The following is a 15,834-nucleotide window of genomic DNA, read 5'->3' on the forward strand; positions in this document are numbered from 1 at the left end:
CTATGTACAAGAATATAACTGCTATAATACTGCCCCTATGTACAAGAATATAACTACTATAATACTGCTCCTATGTACAAGAATATAACTACTATAATACTGCTCCTATGTACAAGAATATAACTGCTATAATACTGCCCCTATGTACAAGAATATAACTACTATAATACTGCTCCTATGTACAAGAATATAACTACTATAATACTGCCCCTATGTACAAGAATATAACTACTATAATACTGCCCATATATACAAGAATATAACTACTATAATACTGCTCCTATGTACAAGAATGTAACTACTATAATACTGCCCCTATGTACAAGAATATAACTACTATAATACTGCTCTTATGTACAACAATATAACTACTATAATACTGCTCCTATGTACAAGAATATAACTACTATAATACCGCCCCTATGTACAAGAATATAACTACTATAACACTGCTCCTATGTACAAAATATAACTACTATCATACTGCCCCCTATGTACAAGAATATAACTACTATAATACTGCTCCTATGTACAGGAATATAACTACTACAATACTGCTCCTATGTACAAGAATATAACTACTATAATACTGCCCCTATGTACAGGAATATAACTACTACAATACTGCTCCTATGTACAAGAATATAACTACTATAATACTGCTCCTATGTACAAGAATATAACTACTATAATACTGCCCCTATGTACAAGAATATAACTGCTATAATACTGCTCCTATGTACAAGAATAAAACTACTATAATACTGCTCCCTATGTACAAGAATATAACTACTATAATACTGTCCCTATGTACAAGAATATAACTACTATAATACTGCCCCTATGTACAGGAATATAACTACTACAATACTGCTCCTATGTACAAGAATATAACTACTATAATACTGCTCCTATGTACAGGAATATAACTACTATAATACCGCTCTCTATGTACAGGAATATAACTACTATAATACTGCTCCTATGTACAAGAATATAACTACTATAATACTGCCCCTATATACAAGAATATAACTACTATAATACTGCCCCTATGTACAAGAATATAACTACTATAATACTGCTCTTATGTACAACAATATAACTACTATAATACTGCTCCTATGTACAAGAATATAACTACTATAATACCGCCCCTATGTACAAGAATATAACTACTATAACACTGCTCCTATGTACAAAATATAACTACTATCATACTGCCCCCTATGTACAAGAATATAACTACTATAATACTGCTCCTATGTACAGGAATATAACTACTACAATACTGCTCCTATGTACAAGAATATAACTACTATAATACTGCCCCTATGTACAGGAATATAACTACTACAATACTGCTCCTATGTACAAGAATATAACTACTATAATACTGCTCCCTATGTACAAGAATATAACTACTATAATACTGTCCCTATGTACAAGAATATAACTACTATAATACTGCCCCTATGTACAAGAATATAACTACTATAATACTGCCCCTATGTACAAGAATATAACTACTATAATACTGCTCCTATGTACAAGAATATAACTACTATAATACTGCTCCTATGTACAGGAATATAACTACTATAATACTGCTCTCTATGTACAGGAATATAACTACTATAATACTGCCCCTATGTACAAGAATATAACTACTACAATACTGCCCCTATGTACAAGAATATAACTACTATAATACGGCCCCTATGTACAAGAATATAACTACTATAATACTGCTCTTATGTACCAGAATATAACTACTATAATACTGCCCCTATGTACAAGAATATAACTGCTATAATACTGCCCTCTATGTACAAGAATATAACTACTACAATACTGCTCCTGTGTACAAGAATATAACTACTATAATACTGCCCCTATATACAAGAATATAACTACTATAATACTGCCTCCTATGTACAAGAATATAACTACTATAATACTGTCCCTATGTACAAGAATATAACTACTATAATAATGCTCCTGTGTACAAGAATATAACTACTATAATACTGCCCTCTATGTACAAGAATAGAACTACTATAATACTGCCTCCTATGTACAAGAATATAACTACTATAATACTGTCCCTATGTACAAGAATATAACTACTATAATACTGCTCCTTATATGCAAGAATATAACTACTATAATACTGCCCCTATGTACAAGAATATAACTACTATAATACTGTCCCTATGTACAAGAATATAACTACTATAATACTGCTCCTTATATACAAGAATATAACTACTATAATACTGTCCCTATGTACAAGAATATAACTACTATAATACTGCTCCTTATATACAAGAATAGAACTACTATAATACTGCCCCTATGTACAAGAATATAACTACTATAATACTGCCTCCTATGTACAAGAATATAACTACTATAATACTGTCCCTATGTACAAGAATATAACTACTATAATACTGCTCCTTATATACAAGAATATAACTACTATAATACTGCCCCTATGTACAAGAATATAGCTACTATAATACTGCCCCTATATACAAGAATATAACTACTATAATACTGCCTCCTATGTACAAGAATATAACTACTATAATACTGTCCCTATGTACAAGAATATAACTACTATAATACTGCTCCTTATATACAAGAATATAACTACTATAATACTGCCCCTATGTACAAGAATATAACTACTATAATACTGTCCCTATGTACAGGAATATAACTACTATAATACTGCCCCTATAGACAAGTTATTCCGTATTGTACAGTTTGCATTGTTACAAAGAATTATTCTCATTACCGCAAACATGAGTCTCATTTCTCCGTTCCATATAACATCGTCTCGGCTGCTGGAATAAATACACATTTGTCTCCTTTATTCTTTGGGCAGAATGTATTTGTGTGTATTTCCGCGCAGCCATTTGTGGATCCCATCTGGCAGTGAAGTCTGTGAGTCACAATACTGTCATCTGTATCTGTAATGGTACATTAACAAGTAGCTGAGGGCTGTGTTGGCCGGGGCACAGCGGTGCTGTACATGGCAGCTCTTGTATTTTTAATCTAAAGGTCTTTACAATTGTGATGGTCTTCATAAAATTTTCATTTCTCAAATGTTACTTTTTTTTAATTTTTTTTTTACAATTTTATGACCCCATTCATAGATGTGTAATTTTGTTAGTGTCTTGTACTACTGGCGAATTTTGCATATGGACAAACTGCAATTTTGCACAGGTTCTATGAAAGTAGCACATTGATTACAAGGGTTGTAGGAACGGTCACCGTAAGGTCACAAAATGGTTACTGTCTGAAGATACTGATTCTCATTGCGGAGAGTGTTTAGAGCAGTGCACCCTGGGATACAGTATGCATATGAGCTATCCCCTTTAAAGGAAAAATGTATCTCTGGTGTAAACTGCAGGTAGTTACCCTCTATTAGCCCAAACAGCATTCACATAATGCCAAAGTTTTTGGCACGAGTCCTATGTAGTAGTATTTGATCCCTTGGCTAGTATCGGACTCGGCTTTGGCTAAACTGAGGGGTGGAGAACCATGAATTCTCTTTTTTTCACCTTTGTATAGGTATTTGGATCTAATTTCGGAGTTTTTCAGGCAAATACCTTAGAGTATTCACCGTTAGCAACATTGACAGATGTTGAAATTCAAGGCACAAAGCTAAGGCTAGACCCGTTAAGACAAGTTAGACAAGCCAGTGTCATGGCAGGCCGAGTTCTATCAATTCAGTAGCGGTAGGTCAGAGCAGTGTAGAAGATTACCGGACGGTTAGGACATCTGAAGTTCTCCCAATGCAGAAGATTAACAGTAGGTCGGGATAGGTGGAGATCACCAAGCACAGAAGACTAGCGGAGCTCAGGATAGGTGGAGTTCACCCTACACAGAAGACTAGGGGAGGTTGAGGACAGGTGACATTTACCCATCACAGAAGGCTAGCGGAGTTCAGGATAGGTGGAGTTCACCCTACACAGAAGACTGGCAGTAGGTAGGGACAGGTGGCATTTACCCATCACAGAAGACTAGCGGAGTTCAGGATAGGTGGAGTTCCCCCTACACAGAAGACTTTGGGAGGTGAGGACAGGTGACATATACCCAATACAGAAGACTAGCAGGGCTCAGGATAGGTGGAGTTCCCACTACACAGAAGACTAGGGGAGGTGAGGACAGGTGACATTTACCCAATACAGAAGATTAGCGGAGCTCAGGATAGGTGGAGTTCACCCTACACAGACGACTAGTAGTAGGTCGGGACTGGTGGCATTTACCCAATACAGAAGACTAGCAGGGCTCAGGATAGGTGGAGTTCACCCTACACAGAAGACTAGGGGAGGTGAGGACAGGTGACATTTACCCAATACAGAAGATTAGCGGAGCTCAGGATAGGTGGAGTTCACCCTACACAGAAGACTAGGGGAAGTGAGGACAGGTAATAATAATAATAATTTTTATTTATATAGCGCCAACATATTCCGCAGCACTTTACAATTTACAGAAGGCTAGCGGAGCTCAGGATAGGTGGAGTTCACCCTACACAGAAGACTAGCAGTAGGTCGGGGCAGGTGGCCTTTACCCAATATAGAAGACTAGCAAAGCTCTGGATAGGTGGAGTTTACCCTACACAGAAGACTAGTAGTAGGTCGGGACTGGTGGCATTTACCCAATATAGAAGACTAGCGGAGCTCAGGATAGGTGGAGTTCACCCTACACAGAAGACTAGCAGTAGGTCAGGGCAGGTGGCCTTTACCCAATATAGAAGACTAGCAGAGCTTTGGATAGGTGGAGTTCACCCTACACAGAAGACTAGCAGTAGGTCGGGGCAGGTGGCCTTTACCCAATATAGAAGACTAGCAGAGCTCTGGATAGGTGGAGTTCACCCTACACAGAAGACTAGCAGTAGGTCGGGGCAGGTGGCCTTTACCCAATATAGAAGACTAGCGGAGCTCTGGATAGGTGGAGTTCACCCAGCACAGAAGACTAGCGGTAGTTCAATGATGGGAGAGTTCAACCAATTCAGAAAACTAGCGGTAGATCAGGACAGATGGCGTTCAACCAATACAAAAGAGTAGCCGTTAGGGCAAGTGAATTTCACCCAGTGCAGTAGACTACTACTATGTCAGGGCAGGTTGAGTTTTGCCAAATAGACTTTACTAGCAGGAGGTCAGGGCAGGTGGAGTTCTCCCAATATAGGAGACTAGCAGTAGGTCAGAGTAGGTAGAGTTTACCCCAGTGAAGAAGACTAGCGATAGGTTAGGGCAGGTGGAGTTCACCTAATACCAAAGACTAGCGGTATGTTAGGGCAGGTGGAGTTCACCTAATACCAAAGACTAGCGGTACGTTAGGGCAGATGGAGTTCACCTAATACCAAAGACTAGTGGTACGTTAGGGCAGATGGAGTTCACCTAATAACAAAGACTAGTGGTACGTTAGGGCAGGTGGAGTTCACCTAATACCAAAGACTAGCGGTACGTTAGGGCAGATGGAGTTCACCTAATACCAAAGACTAGCGGTACGTTAGGGCAGGTGGAGTTCACCTAATATCAAAGACTAGTGGTACGTTAGGGCAGATGGAGTTCACCCTGTGCAGAAGACTAGCGGTACGTTAGGGCAGGTGGAGTTCACCCTGTGCAGAAGACTAGCGGTACATTAGGGCAGGTGGAGTTCACCCTGTGCAGAAGACTAGTGGTACGTTAGGGCAGGTGGAGTTCACCCTGTGCAGAAGACTAGCGGTACGTTAGGGCAGGTGGAGTTCACCCTGTGCAGAAGACTAGCGGTACGTTAGGGCAGGTGGAGTTCACCCTGTGCAGAAGACTAGCGGTACATTAGGGCAGGTGGAGTTCACCCTGTGCAGAAGACTAGCGGTACGTTAGGGCAGGTGGAGTTCATCCGGTGCAAAAGAGTAGTGGTAGGTCAGCGAAAACACTGGATGCCAATAGTCAAGGAGAGAGAGAGAAGTAGAGAAACTACAGGCACTTAATGGGGCATGATGCTGCTACCAGATTAAATGAAGAACAGCGCCCATATTTCTGTTTCCTCCAGGGCAGACTTCTGGTCTGCATGAGGTCTTGAGAATAAGTGATCTTACCATTTACCCTATCCTCAGACTGACAATAATGGACGATGTTTATCCAGTTCTTCCCCTTTAAGGAACCTGGTTTCCTTTATAAATATTTTTCCAAAAACATGAATGAATTTTGTTAGAAATTTTAATATCTGCCTTAAGCAGGAGTTTTATTGTGGTCTTCTGATGGTGCCCACTCCCTGCCCAGTATATTTGGGTATGTGCATTTATTGTCCTGGCTGACTGCGACGTGGAGTTTTCTGGAGGAGGTATGTTATTTTGTGGCAGGTTGACCTCCGTTGGATTTCATACTGGCTTCCTTCATTCCATGGAGATGACCTTAGTAGAGAATAGGATGATGGTAGACCTAAAGAAGCAGTATGTACTGATGTATTTTCTTCACCATGTTGCAGGCAAACTCTCTGCTCTTAGTGAGGATCCCGCTTTCTCAATATTCTTCATTACGCAAGGTCGTGAGAAGAAAACTGGTCCTGACGAAGGGCTAAAAAGGAGGCTAAATAAAACCTGGCCGAACTGTGAGCTCCTTCTAGGACCGGATTCAGATTATCAAAGATGGGTACGTGTCCCTCACCCCCAACAGAATTGCACAATATCATTAGTAGGGATTTTAAATCAAACTTAAGAATAATCTGTTGTCTATGTGTGTACATGAGGAACAATACTACACCTGCTAATTATACGACTTATATCCTGTATTTTCACAAGCTTTCTCCTCTGCGGACTGTATCTCTAATTTTCAGTTGTCACTGAGATAGTTGATGGAGACTAGCTGTAATCACAAACATGAGGGATCTCTGCTCTCTTGTAGTAGTACCAGCATGGAGGACATTATACAGCAGTACTGAGCAGTGTAGCTGTTAATCCAGCAGTGGTGTGAGTTTAAAAAAATACTTACTATAAAGCAGCAACCTTAAGTATTGTGCAGTGCAACAGCTTGGGTTGAGATAGAACACTTTCTTGAAGTCATCTACATAGAATACATCATATTTTAGTACTGAGCAGAGTACTTGGGAATCCAACACTTGAGTTAGATACAAGAAAGCAGAATCATGAAGGACTGATTTCATACAGTAGTACTGAGCAATGTCGCTGTGAATCCGGCACTGGGATGGGCAATGTGAGTTCCTGAAAAGGTAAGTAAGCAGTGGAGCATAGGAATCCTGCGTTAACCGATGATGTTCCTGCTAATAATTTACAGGTGAGAGGTGTAGTGTCTGTCATGAAATTCTCCATGGAGGAAGTGGAGCGGTACAGCAGTCATTTCACCAGATTCTGCGCCATGGTGGGGACAGCGGAGAACGTAAAAGGGAAGATAAGCAGCGCCCAGACGGAGCTGCCCCCGGAGGACTATCGGAGCATCCTGGCCACGATGAAGGGCTTCACGCAGGAGTGTCAGCACATGGACACCGAGAGAAGAGTCCTCAATATCAAAGTGAAGAGCGGAGACTTTCGGACGGCGTGTCTACAGCACCTGAGCACAGTTGTAGATATCATTCACACCTCTCTGCCTGCGATGGCGTACACCAATAATATCCAGCTACTGGAGGTAAGTAGAGCTGTGCCCCATTTTTTTTTTCCTGATTTTTAGTTCTGTTCATCCATAGTCCATAGCTTCTGGTATCATATTAATCACTTGGATTTCAATGTATTAATTGTATGCACCAAGCTCCTCTGCGCCCTCTAGTGGTGGCTGCCAGCAGCCAGAAACGGGACTGCGCTACAAATGCAAAGTATCGCCTACCCGCCATGTCCACAATTCACATGCCCATCCATAATGTCCCCATAGCCGGGGGTCCATGTGACTGGCTACCAAGCGGTGCTGCATGTACCCGTAACAAATCTTCCCTCGCGATAGCACCTGATCACCCAGGAAGCCGGATCAGTGACAATAAGCTGATTGCTGTGCCAACTCCATTTTTAAAAGGGCTTGTTTTTTTTGCAGTATTCCCTTTTAAAGTATGCTTGATTTTACAGAAATCGATATTACATTTGTATTCTTATCGGCTGGGTTGTCCAGTAGCAGGAACCACTCCTGTGCTCAAGAGGATCCAATGCGCGGGAGTGAGCTACTGAGCATGTGCAACCTCCGGGACTGGACTCAATAGGGGGAATTAAAAGAACCGCAGGGGCTGAGCAAGAACATTCACTTTTGGGCAAAGTTTCCATAACCTTCACCCATTTTCGACCGGGATCTGCCCCAAATTGCTTGGGATTGTATAAAACAATCTGCAGCTACAGTATGAGCCTGAAATATCAGACAAAGCCCCAGACCAGGCCCCTAAATTTATTCAGACCCCCAGACCAGACTCCTAGATTATCTCTGGCTCCCAGACCAGACCCCTAAATTAATTTCAGCCCCCCAGGCTAGATCCCTAAGTTAATTCAAACACCCAGACCAAGCCCCTAAATTCATTCAGACCCCCAGACCAAACCCCTAAGTTAATTCAGACCCCCAAACCAAACCCCTAAATTAATTCAGACCCCATAAACTAATTCATCCCTACAGACCAGACCTCTATATTAATTCAGACCCCCATTCCAGACCCCTAAATTATTTCAGACCCCAAGAACAGACCCCTAAATTATTTCAGACCCCAAGACCAGACCCCTAAATTAATTCAGACCCCCAGACCAGATCCCAGAATTAATTAAGACCCCTGGATCAGACCTAAAGGTTAAATCATCCCGTTTTTCTCCCATTTAAAAAAAAATAAATAAAAAATGTAAAAAAAAAAACAAAAAACAAAAAAAACCATAACAATGTCATGTCTGAAGATGTAAAAATGTACGGTAATTAAAATGAATTTCCCATATTCCCTATTAAAGTCTACCTTCCTTCCTTTCCCCCTATTTACCCTTCACCTTTTCCCGCCCTTCTTTCGTCTTTTATATTTTATCACTTTAAACATTATTTAGTATAATCATTAAAAATTCAATTCAAACCACTGGAAAACAAAATGCTAAATTCTGTAGACTGTATGTTGAACATCGAAAAAAAAAAAAGAATGAAAAGAATTGCCTTTTTTTTTTGGGGGGGGGGGAGGGTCTAACCAATTAAAAAATTGGAATAAAAAGATATCAAAATGTCTTATGTAGCTAAAATGTACAGCTCAGAATGCAAAGAAAAAGTTACAAATCTCAGAAACTTGCAACAGAATTTTTTTTTTCTGAAGTTTTTTTTTTATAGCTACTTAAAATATAAAATGAAAAACAAACAAAAAAAAAACGTGCAAGTTTGGTCGCGCCTCTATAGACGTTCCCTGCACTCATCGGTCCGGGATTATAGACATTATGAAACAATTCAAACTTCTTATTAATACTTAAGAAATCGTTTGTCTCCTTCATCAAGTTTCCTGCAATCTTCTCCCAAGTGGCTAATTCTGCGCTGTGCGCCGTCTGCTGATTTGTGGCGGAGCGGAATATGTTCGCGGTATTATCATATATTGGAGGGCGCCGGATTCTCGAGGCGATGAATAATGCATCCAGCCTATAATCAACGACTGAAGTATTCGCAATCTTCCCGTAATTGCATTAACTTTATTTCCTGCTCGGTATACATTATGGGATTTTTTTTTTTCGGAATTAATTGTAGTTTTTGGATGACCCCATTCATTTGACCCTATACTGGTCAATGGGGGAAAAAATCCAAATCAGCTGAAATTGTCAAAATAAAAACCCTGTAATTCCACCATTGTTTCTTGAGTTACATTTTTTTCCAGTAACTTTATTCCGCAGGTCAATATGATTAACGCTTTAAAAAAACAAAATTCTAAACTTTATTTTTTTCCTTGAGACCCACAACTTCTTTTTCTTTTTTTAATTCTGTTGATGGAGCTTTGTGAGGGCTTGTCATTTTTTTTTTTCTTCGTACCATTTTGGGGTACATATGATTTTTGGATTTTTTTTCTTTTGGTCGGGGGGGGGGGGGGGGAGGGGAGGGGGGTCGAAAGGAGTCAACTCAGACCTTTTTTTTTTATGTGTTTATGGTATAGGAAGAATAATTTTATATTTTGGAAGATTGGACTAATACAGATGAAAAATACCAAATATGCTTATTTTTTTGTTTTCGGAATGGAAAAAGCAGAGGGGAGAGTTTTAACATATTTTTTTTTTTTATTTATTATTTCATATTAAATGTTCCTTAGTGAGCTGAACCTGTGATCGCTTTCTCACTTGTACAATGCACTGCAAAATATTAGTATTGAAGGGGTTGTCAGTGACTTTTACATTGACGGCCTATTTTTAAGATCGGTCATCAATGTCTGATCAGGGCCACCCGATCCAATCAGCTGTTCCTGATGTCCGCAGCGGCACAGCACAGCTCCATCAACTGTATAGTGGCCGCAGCCAGGTACTGCACCCTTTTGAAACCAAATCAATAGGGGGCGGACGTGCAGTACCTGGCCGTGGCCACTATTTTATCGATGGAGCTGTGCACCTCCAATACTGAATAATTCCAGTCGCCACCAACACCAGGAACAACTGATTGCCGGGGTTGTTGGATGTCCCCCCCCCGCCAATTAGACCAGCATACGCCATCTATGTTAAAGTCCCGGACAACCCCTTTAAGTCTAGCTGTCTGAACCAACATGCTATCCATAGGCACCCATAACTTGATGCTAGGAACCTCCATACCGAATCTAAGCACTTAAATTCTAAGAGATGGCTGATGTTAGAGACTGGTGGGTATAACTCAACCGACCATCGCAGTGTACGGAGATAGGGGTCATCTTCTTCTTCCGGACATGTGATATACATGGATACAGACATGGATCTTTCCAACATCCATTTTACTTCTTGGGGAGCTTTTATAAAAATTTTGATGTCAGCTGCCCAGCTCTAATCACTTCTGATCTACAACTTTGGGTTATGTGGGTCACCCCTACATTCCCCCTGCTCCAGTATTCTCCAGAGCATGCCCACGTGATGGTGTAGCGCAGTGGTCCCCAACTCCAGGCACTGTTGGCGGCCCTCGAGGCCTGGAGTTGGGGACCACTGGTGTAGTGAGACGTGGGCAGTCATGCTTCACACTGCCCATCAGTGTTTCTGCTCCACCCACCTCGCACACCTAGGGTTTAGCCAACAAGAGGACAGCGGCCACCTTGACCACCAAACAAGTGAACCATCTTGGCTCACGTTGACACCACTGCGGATTGCAATATTAATCGCTAATACCAACTTGTACTTTATAGATAGGCAAATGTCTTAAGCACATACTTGCCAACTTGGAGGCAAGTGTTTTGGGCACAGACTACATTTTTTAAGCCCTGACCAATTCTTTTTGCCTTGTTTTTTGCATCCCCAACTTACATTTCGCTCTTCTCCGCGCCCCAATTCCTTGACCTCCCACATGATGAAATCTTGACGTCACTGATTTCAAATTCCCAAATCATTTGGTTCTTTGTGAAGGATGACACATATAAATGATAAAAGTATGCTGGTTATAGAGTCAGATGAAGGACAAGGGAAGCTTTTACCTATATTGACCGGCTGTGTATCTTCTCTGGGGGTTTACACAATGCATAGTGCTGACAACAATGACAACGGGCAGTTCTGGAATGAATGGAGTCGTTCCGGGTCAGTATTGTGTCGCAGGAGCGGGGACTTTAATAGGAAGAGGTGTGGCCTCTAATGGGAAGGGGCGGGGCATCAGATAATTATGGGAGAATACTCCTAACGAGGAGTATCCAGATGAAGAGAAAGCAGTGAGGTTTTGCAGGATGGAACTGTAAATTGGACTGGCCTTTCATGCAGAAACTCTTTTCTGTGCTGGGATGAGACTACTAGAAAGGACTCTTTTAATTTTGGGCCACAATAGTCAAATTTCGCTTCGTAATGTTTCTTGGTTTCTATCAGTCCTTTTGGATCCCAAGGATCTATCCAGCCTGTCAGGGGTTAGGTTAGAGAGCGGCCGATCTCCTCTTTTTTTCAAGGCCTTGTATCTGCAGAGGATCGTATATAGATGCAGATTTAGGCAGTCACGTCTTAAACGGAAGTTGCTACCACTTTGGCGTTATCCTTCTTTTCTTCAAGCTCAGTGGTGTGGTTACCCAGTTATTACTCACCTGTCCTGGCTCCGGTACTGGGCTCTGTGTCCTTCTTCTGCCACGTCCACTTCCTTCTGTTTTTCTGCACGTCTGGCGCACTCCTTTTGAGGTCCACTCCCAGACCTTAAATTGGATGACCAGCCGTGGGCATTCTGGGTGCCACCATATGATGTCAACATAAAGCCCGGAATTCTTTAGAAACATATTTTATTCCCCTTGGCTTATATATTAGCAACCTTGGGGCTCACACTCATTAACGTAAATAAAATCGGTCCAAATTCTATGTCATTTCAAGCTAGTTTACTAACTAATAAAACAATCTTATACACAGATATAGATAGATAGGTGAAAAATGTAATTGAGATATATAATCAGTGCTTTGCATGTGTAGCTTATTTTACATGTATTTAGCTAATAATTAAATTAATGACAAAATGGTGTGGGGTCCCACATATTTTTCTTAACCAGCTTAAGGAAAGCCGGCAGCTGGGGGCTGATGCTTATAGTCTGGGAAAGGAGTAGTTAACATGGAGCTTCCCAGGCTATAAATATCAGCTCACAGCTGTCTACTTAGCCTTTACTTGTTTTAAGAAGGGGTGTTTACCCCCCCCCAAAAAATGAGGTCCCCTCTTATTAATAACCTGAAAAGGCATGGAAGACAGCTGCGGGCTGATTAATAGCCTAGGAAGGGGCCATGGATATTGACCTACTCCCAGACTAAGAATGTCAGTATGGAGTATCCATTAGATGCGCCTATTCTGGCGCTTAGCCGCCGGTCTTTCCACTTGCACTGGTGAGGTGGCAAGTGGGGTAATAGTATTGGGGTTGATGTCAGCTGACATGAAGCCCAGGGGTTAGTAATGAAGATTACTAACACCATAGTCAAATGTAATAAAGACAAACCCAGAGTAAACTCCTTTATTTTAAATAAAAACTCTCCTTGAGTTTTTCGCCCGGCTTCACTGTAGACATCACTGAGCCACCATCATGCTTCACTGCAGGCATCACAGAGCCACAGCCGTATTTTACTGTAGGCATCATTGAGGCACCGCCGTGCATGACTGTAGACATCACTGCATCACCACTGTGCTTGACTTTAGGTATCATTAAGCCACCACCATGCTTCACTGTAGGCATTACCAAGCCCCCGCCATGCTTCACCGTAGATATAACTGTGTCACCCCATGCTTCACTGTAAGCATCACTTAGCCCCCACCGTGCTTCACTGTAGATATCACTATGCCCCGCCAGGCTTCAGTATAGGCATCACCGAGCTACCGCAATGCTTAACTGTAGGCAACAATGAGCCATCACTTTGCTTCACTGTAGGCATCAACCGCTCTAGCTATGCTTCACTGTAGTCATCACCTAGCCACTGCTGTGCTTTACTATAGGCATCACTGAGCGAAGGCCATGTTTTACTGTAGGCATCATTGAGCCCCCACTGTGCTTTACTGTAGATATCATTGAGCCCATTCCATGCTTCACTGTAGGCATCACTGAGCCACCACCATGCTTCATTAGGCCTCCACCACGCTTCACTGCAGGCATCATTAGGCCACCACCATGCTTCAATGTAGTCATCACCTATGGATTGAATAATTACTTGTACACAGTATTACATTATTTGGCACCATATAGCATAGCACTATATTATGGTATTATTTTGGCACCACACTGTATGATTACTTGTGTATTGTATTATTAAATTGTTTGATACTATATGGTTTGGTTTGTTACACAACAATTTTCCATTATGTTGGCACTCTAACCTCAACTGCCTAGTTGACAATCCTGTTCTCTCAGGTCATACACAAATCTCTACAAAGACTGAATGTGGAGTTGATGCACGTGGAGGAGTTCGTGGAGCACCTGACGTTCCTTGGACAGATATCTTCTGAGCTGCCATCCCTGGAGCGACAATACAACACTGTGATCCAGCTGTACTCCATCGCCAAAGACTACGGCATCCGTATTCCCTCAGAGGAAACTGCTCTCTATCAAAGTCTCATTCCCAGCTTCCAGCAGCTGAAATCAGCGGTTCTGTTCTGCGAAGCTAAAAAGGATGAAGACATTGTTAAGTTCAGCGGGGATTTGGACAAGTACATCTCAAACCTGCACTTTCAATTAATGGAGTTCAAGATCAAAGTAGGTTTCCCGACTTACTCTCGCGTTCCTGTGTCTTCTCGCTGCTCAGCGTGGTTCTAGTTTTGCATGCGAGCTCTTTTTGGAAATGACAGGCTTCGTTTTAAGCAGATTATAGTTGGAAAGTGTAAGTAGGATAATTAAGGTTAGCAAGATGATGTCGAGCAAATGCAAGAAGCTACTGCCAAAGTTATCAGGTTTAGGGAAACTCAAATTAGAAAGTTGGACCTATATTCGGCGGTCTCCCTAAATCGGTGGTCTACAGCCTATAGCTCTCCACCTGTCATGGTGGTAGTTATATTTTTGTTCTGCTGGAGAGCCATTAGTTTGAATCCAGGAATCTAAATAAAACTTAAAAAGGACCTGTCACTTGCCATAAATATGTATTTTTGTTTTCACATAGATGCCGCTGTTCTCCTGAATCCGTGGTCGTTTTTCTTTTGTTTCTGCGCCTCTCTGTTCCTGAGATACGGCCTCCTCTATACTGTATATAAATTTAGTCCGTTAAGCGAAAGGGGTGTGGTCATCAAGGATACGCCCACAGGGAAGAGTTGAGGACCACGCCCACTTAGCGTAAAATACTAGATTAGTGTATAGGGAAGAGGAGGCCGTATCTCAGGAATGGAGAGGGTCAGGAACAAAAGAAAACCAGCGCCGGATTCAGGAGAACAGCGTCATTTACACCAGGTAAGAAAACTACATATTTATTGCAGGGGACATATTCCCTTTAAATTTTATGTTCACCGTCAGATCTAAAATTCTGTGCTGATTTATTAAGTGAATTAAATGTTTAAGTAAGTCAAAGGTTAAAGTTCTGTTTTTGTAATACATAGTTCTGAACCCTCTCCTTCCCAATACACCACTGTAGATTTCACAATAAAATTTTGGCTTCAGTAGCCGACACTAGTGCGAGCTCACTGTATAGAGAGGTTTATAGCTGCCAGTGAGCTCAATAACAAATCTGTCTTCAGTGAGCTCCCCCTAGTGGTGGCTCATATAAGAGATTCTTAGCTCTCCAACAGAGTAATGGAGAACTGACTTCTGTAAAGATATATTATCACCACAGACCCATGTAGCTAAAGACAAAGCGTACTATTTCGGTGGATAATAATTATTTCTCCCTTGCACTCCCAGCTCTCCACAGGGGTGAGTAGTTTGTGGTTATGTTGCCAGAACTGAATCCATCTGCAAGCATTGGTCAGATCCTGGTAGTCTTTCAAGTCCATCGTCTTCGACTGCTGGGGTGTCTTTCCCAAATTCCTGACATCCCATCCTAATACAACTATATAAAAAATATGCTATAGCTTTTGGGTGCAGACCCCATTGGGTGCAGACCACCCACAGTGCATTCGCCAAGCCGGTCTAACTGTAATTAATGCGGATGATGTCTCCTACATTTCACTATGGCACATGGCTTCATCTTGTCACGGGAAACGTCATCCATATTAATCACAGGACAAAGAACAGGATTATTGGGGTTGGCAGAGGGCACCAAAGAGAGTCTTGGCACGTGTACAGGCCCGCAAGCGAAAGGGTGCCAGCAGT

At 41.6% G+C, this 15,834-nt stretch overlaps 1 protein-coding gene across 1 annotated transcript in view; it reads left to right on the forward strand.

Moving 5' to 3' along the window:
• DNAH14 (dynein axonemal heavy chain 14) overlaps positions 1-15,834 on the forward strand; it is a 182,189-nt gene that overhangs the window by 38,741 nt on the left and 127,614 nt on the right. Inside the window, exons 15-17 of the mRNA XM_069726485.1 lie at positions 6,490-6,653; positions 7,296-7,643; positions 13,951-14,292. Of these exons, the coding sequence (XP_069582586.1) occupies positions 6,490-6,653; positions 7,296-7,643; positions 13,951-14,292 (854 nt within the window). The remainder of the gene's footprint in view (positions 1-6,489; positions 6,654-7,295; positions 7,644-13,950; positions 14,293-15,834) is intronic.

This window comes from Ranitomeya imitator, chromosome 5 (assembly GCF_032444005.1).
Source record: "Ranitomeya imitator isolate aRanImi1 chromosome 5, aRanImi1.pri, whole genome shotgun sequence".
Taxonomy (NCBI): Eukaryota; Metazoa; Chordata; class Amphibia; order Anura; family Dendrobatidae; genus Ranitomeya; species Ranitomeya imitator.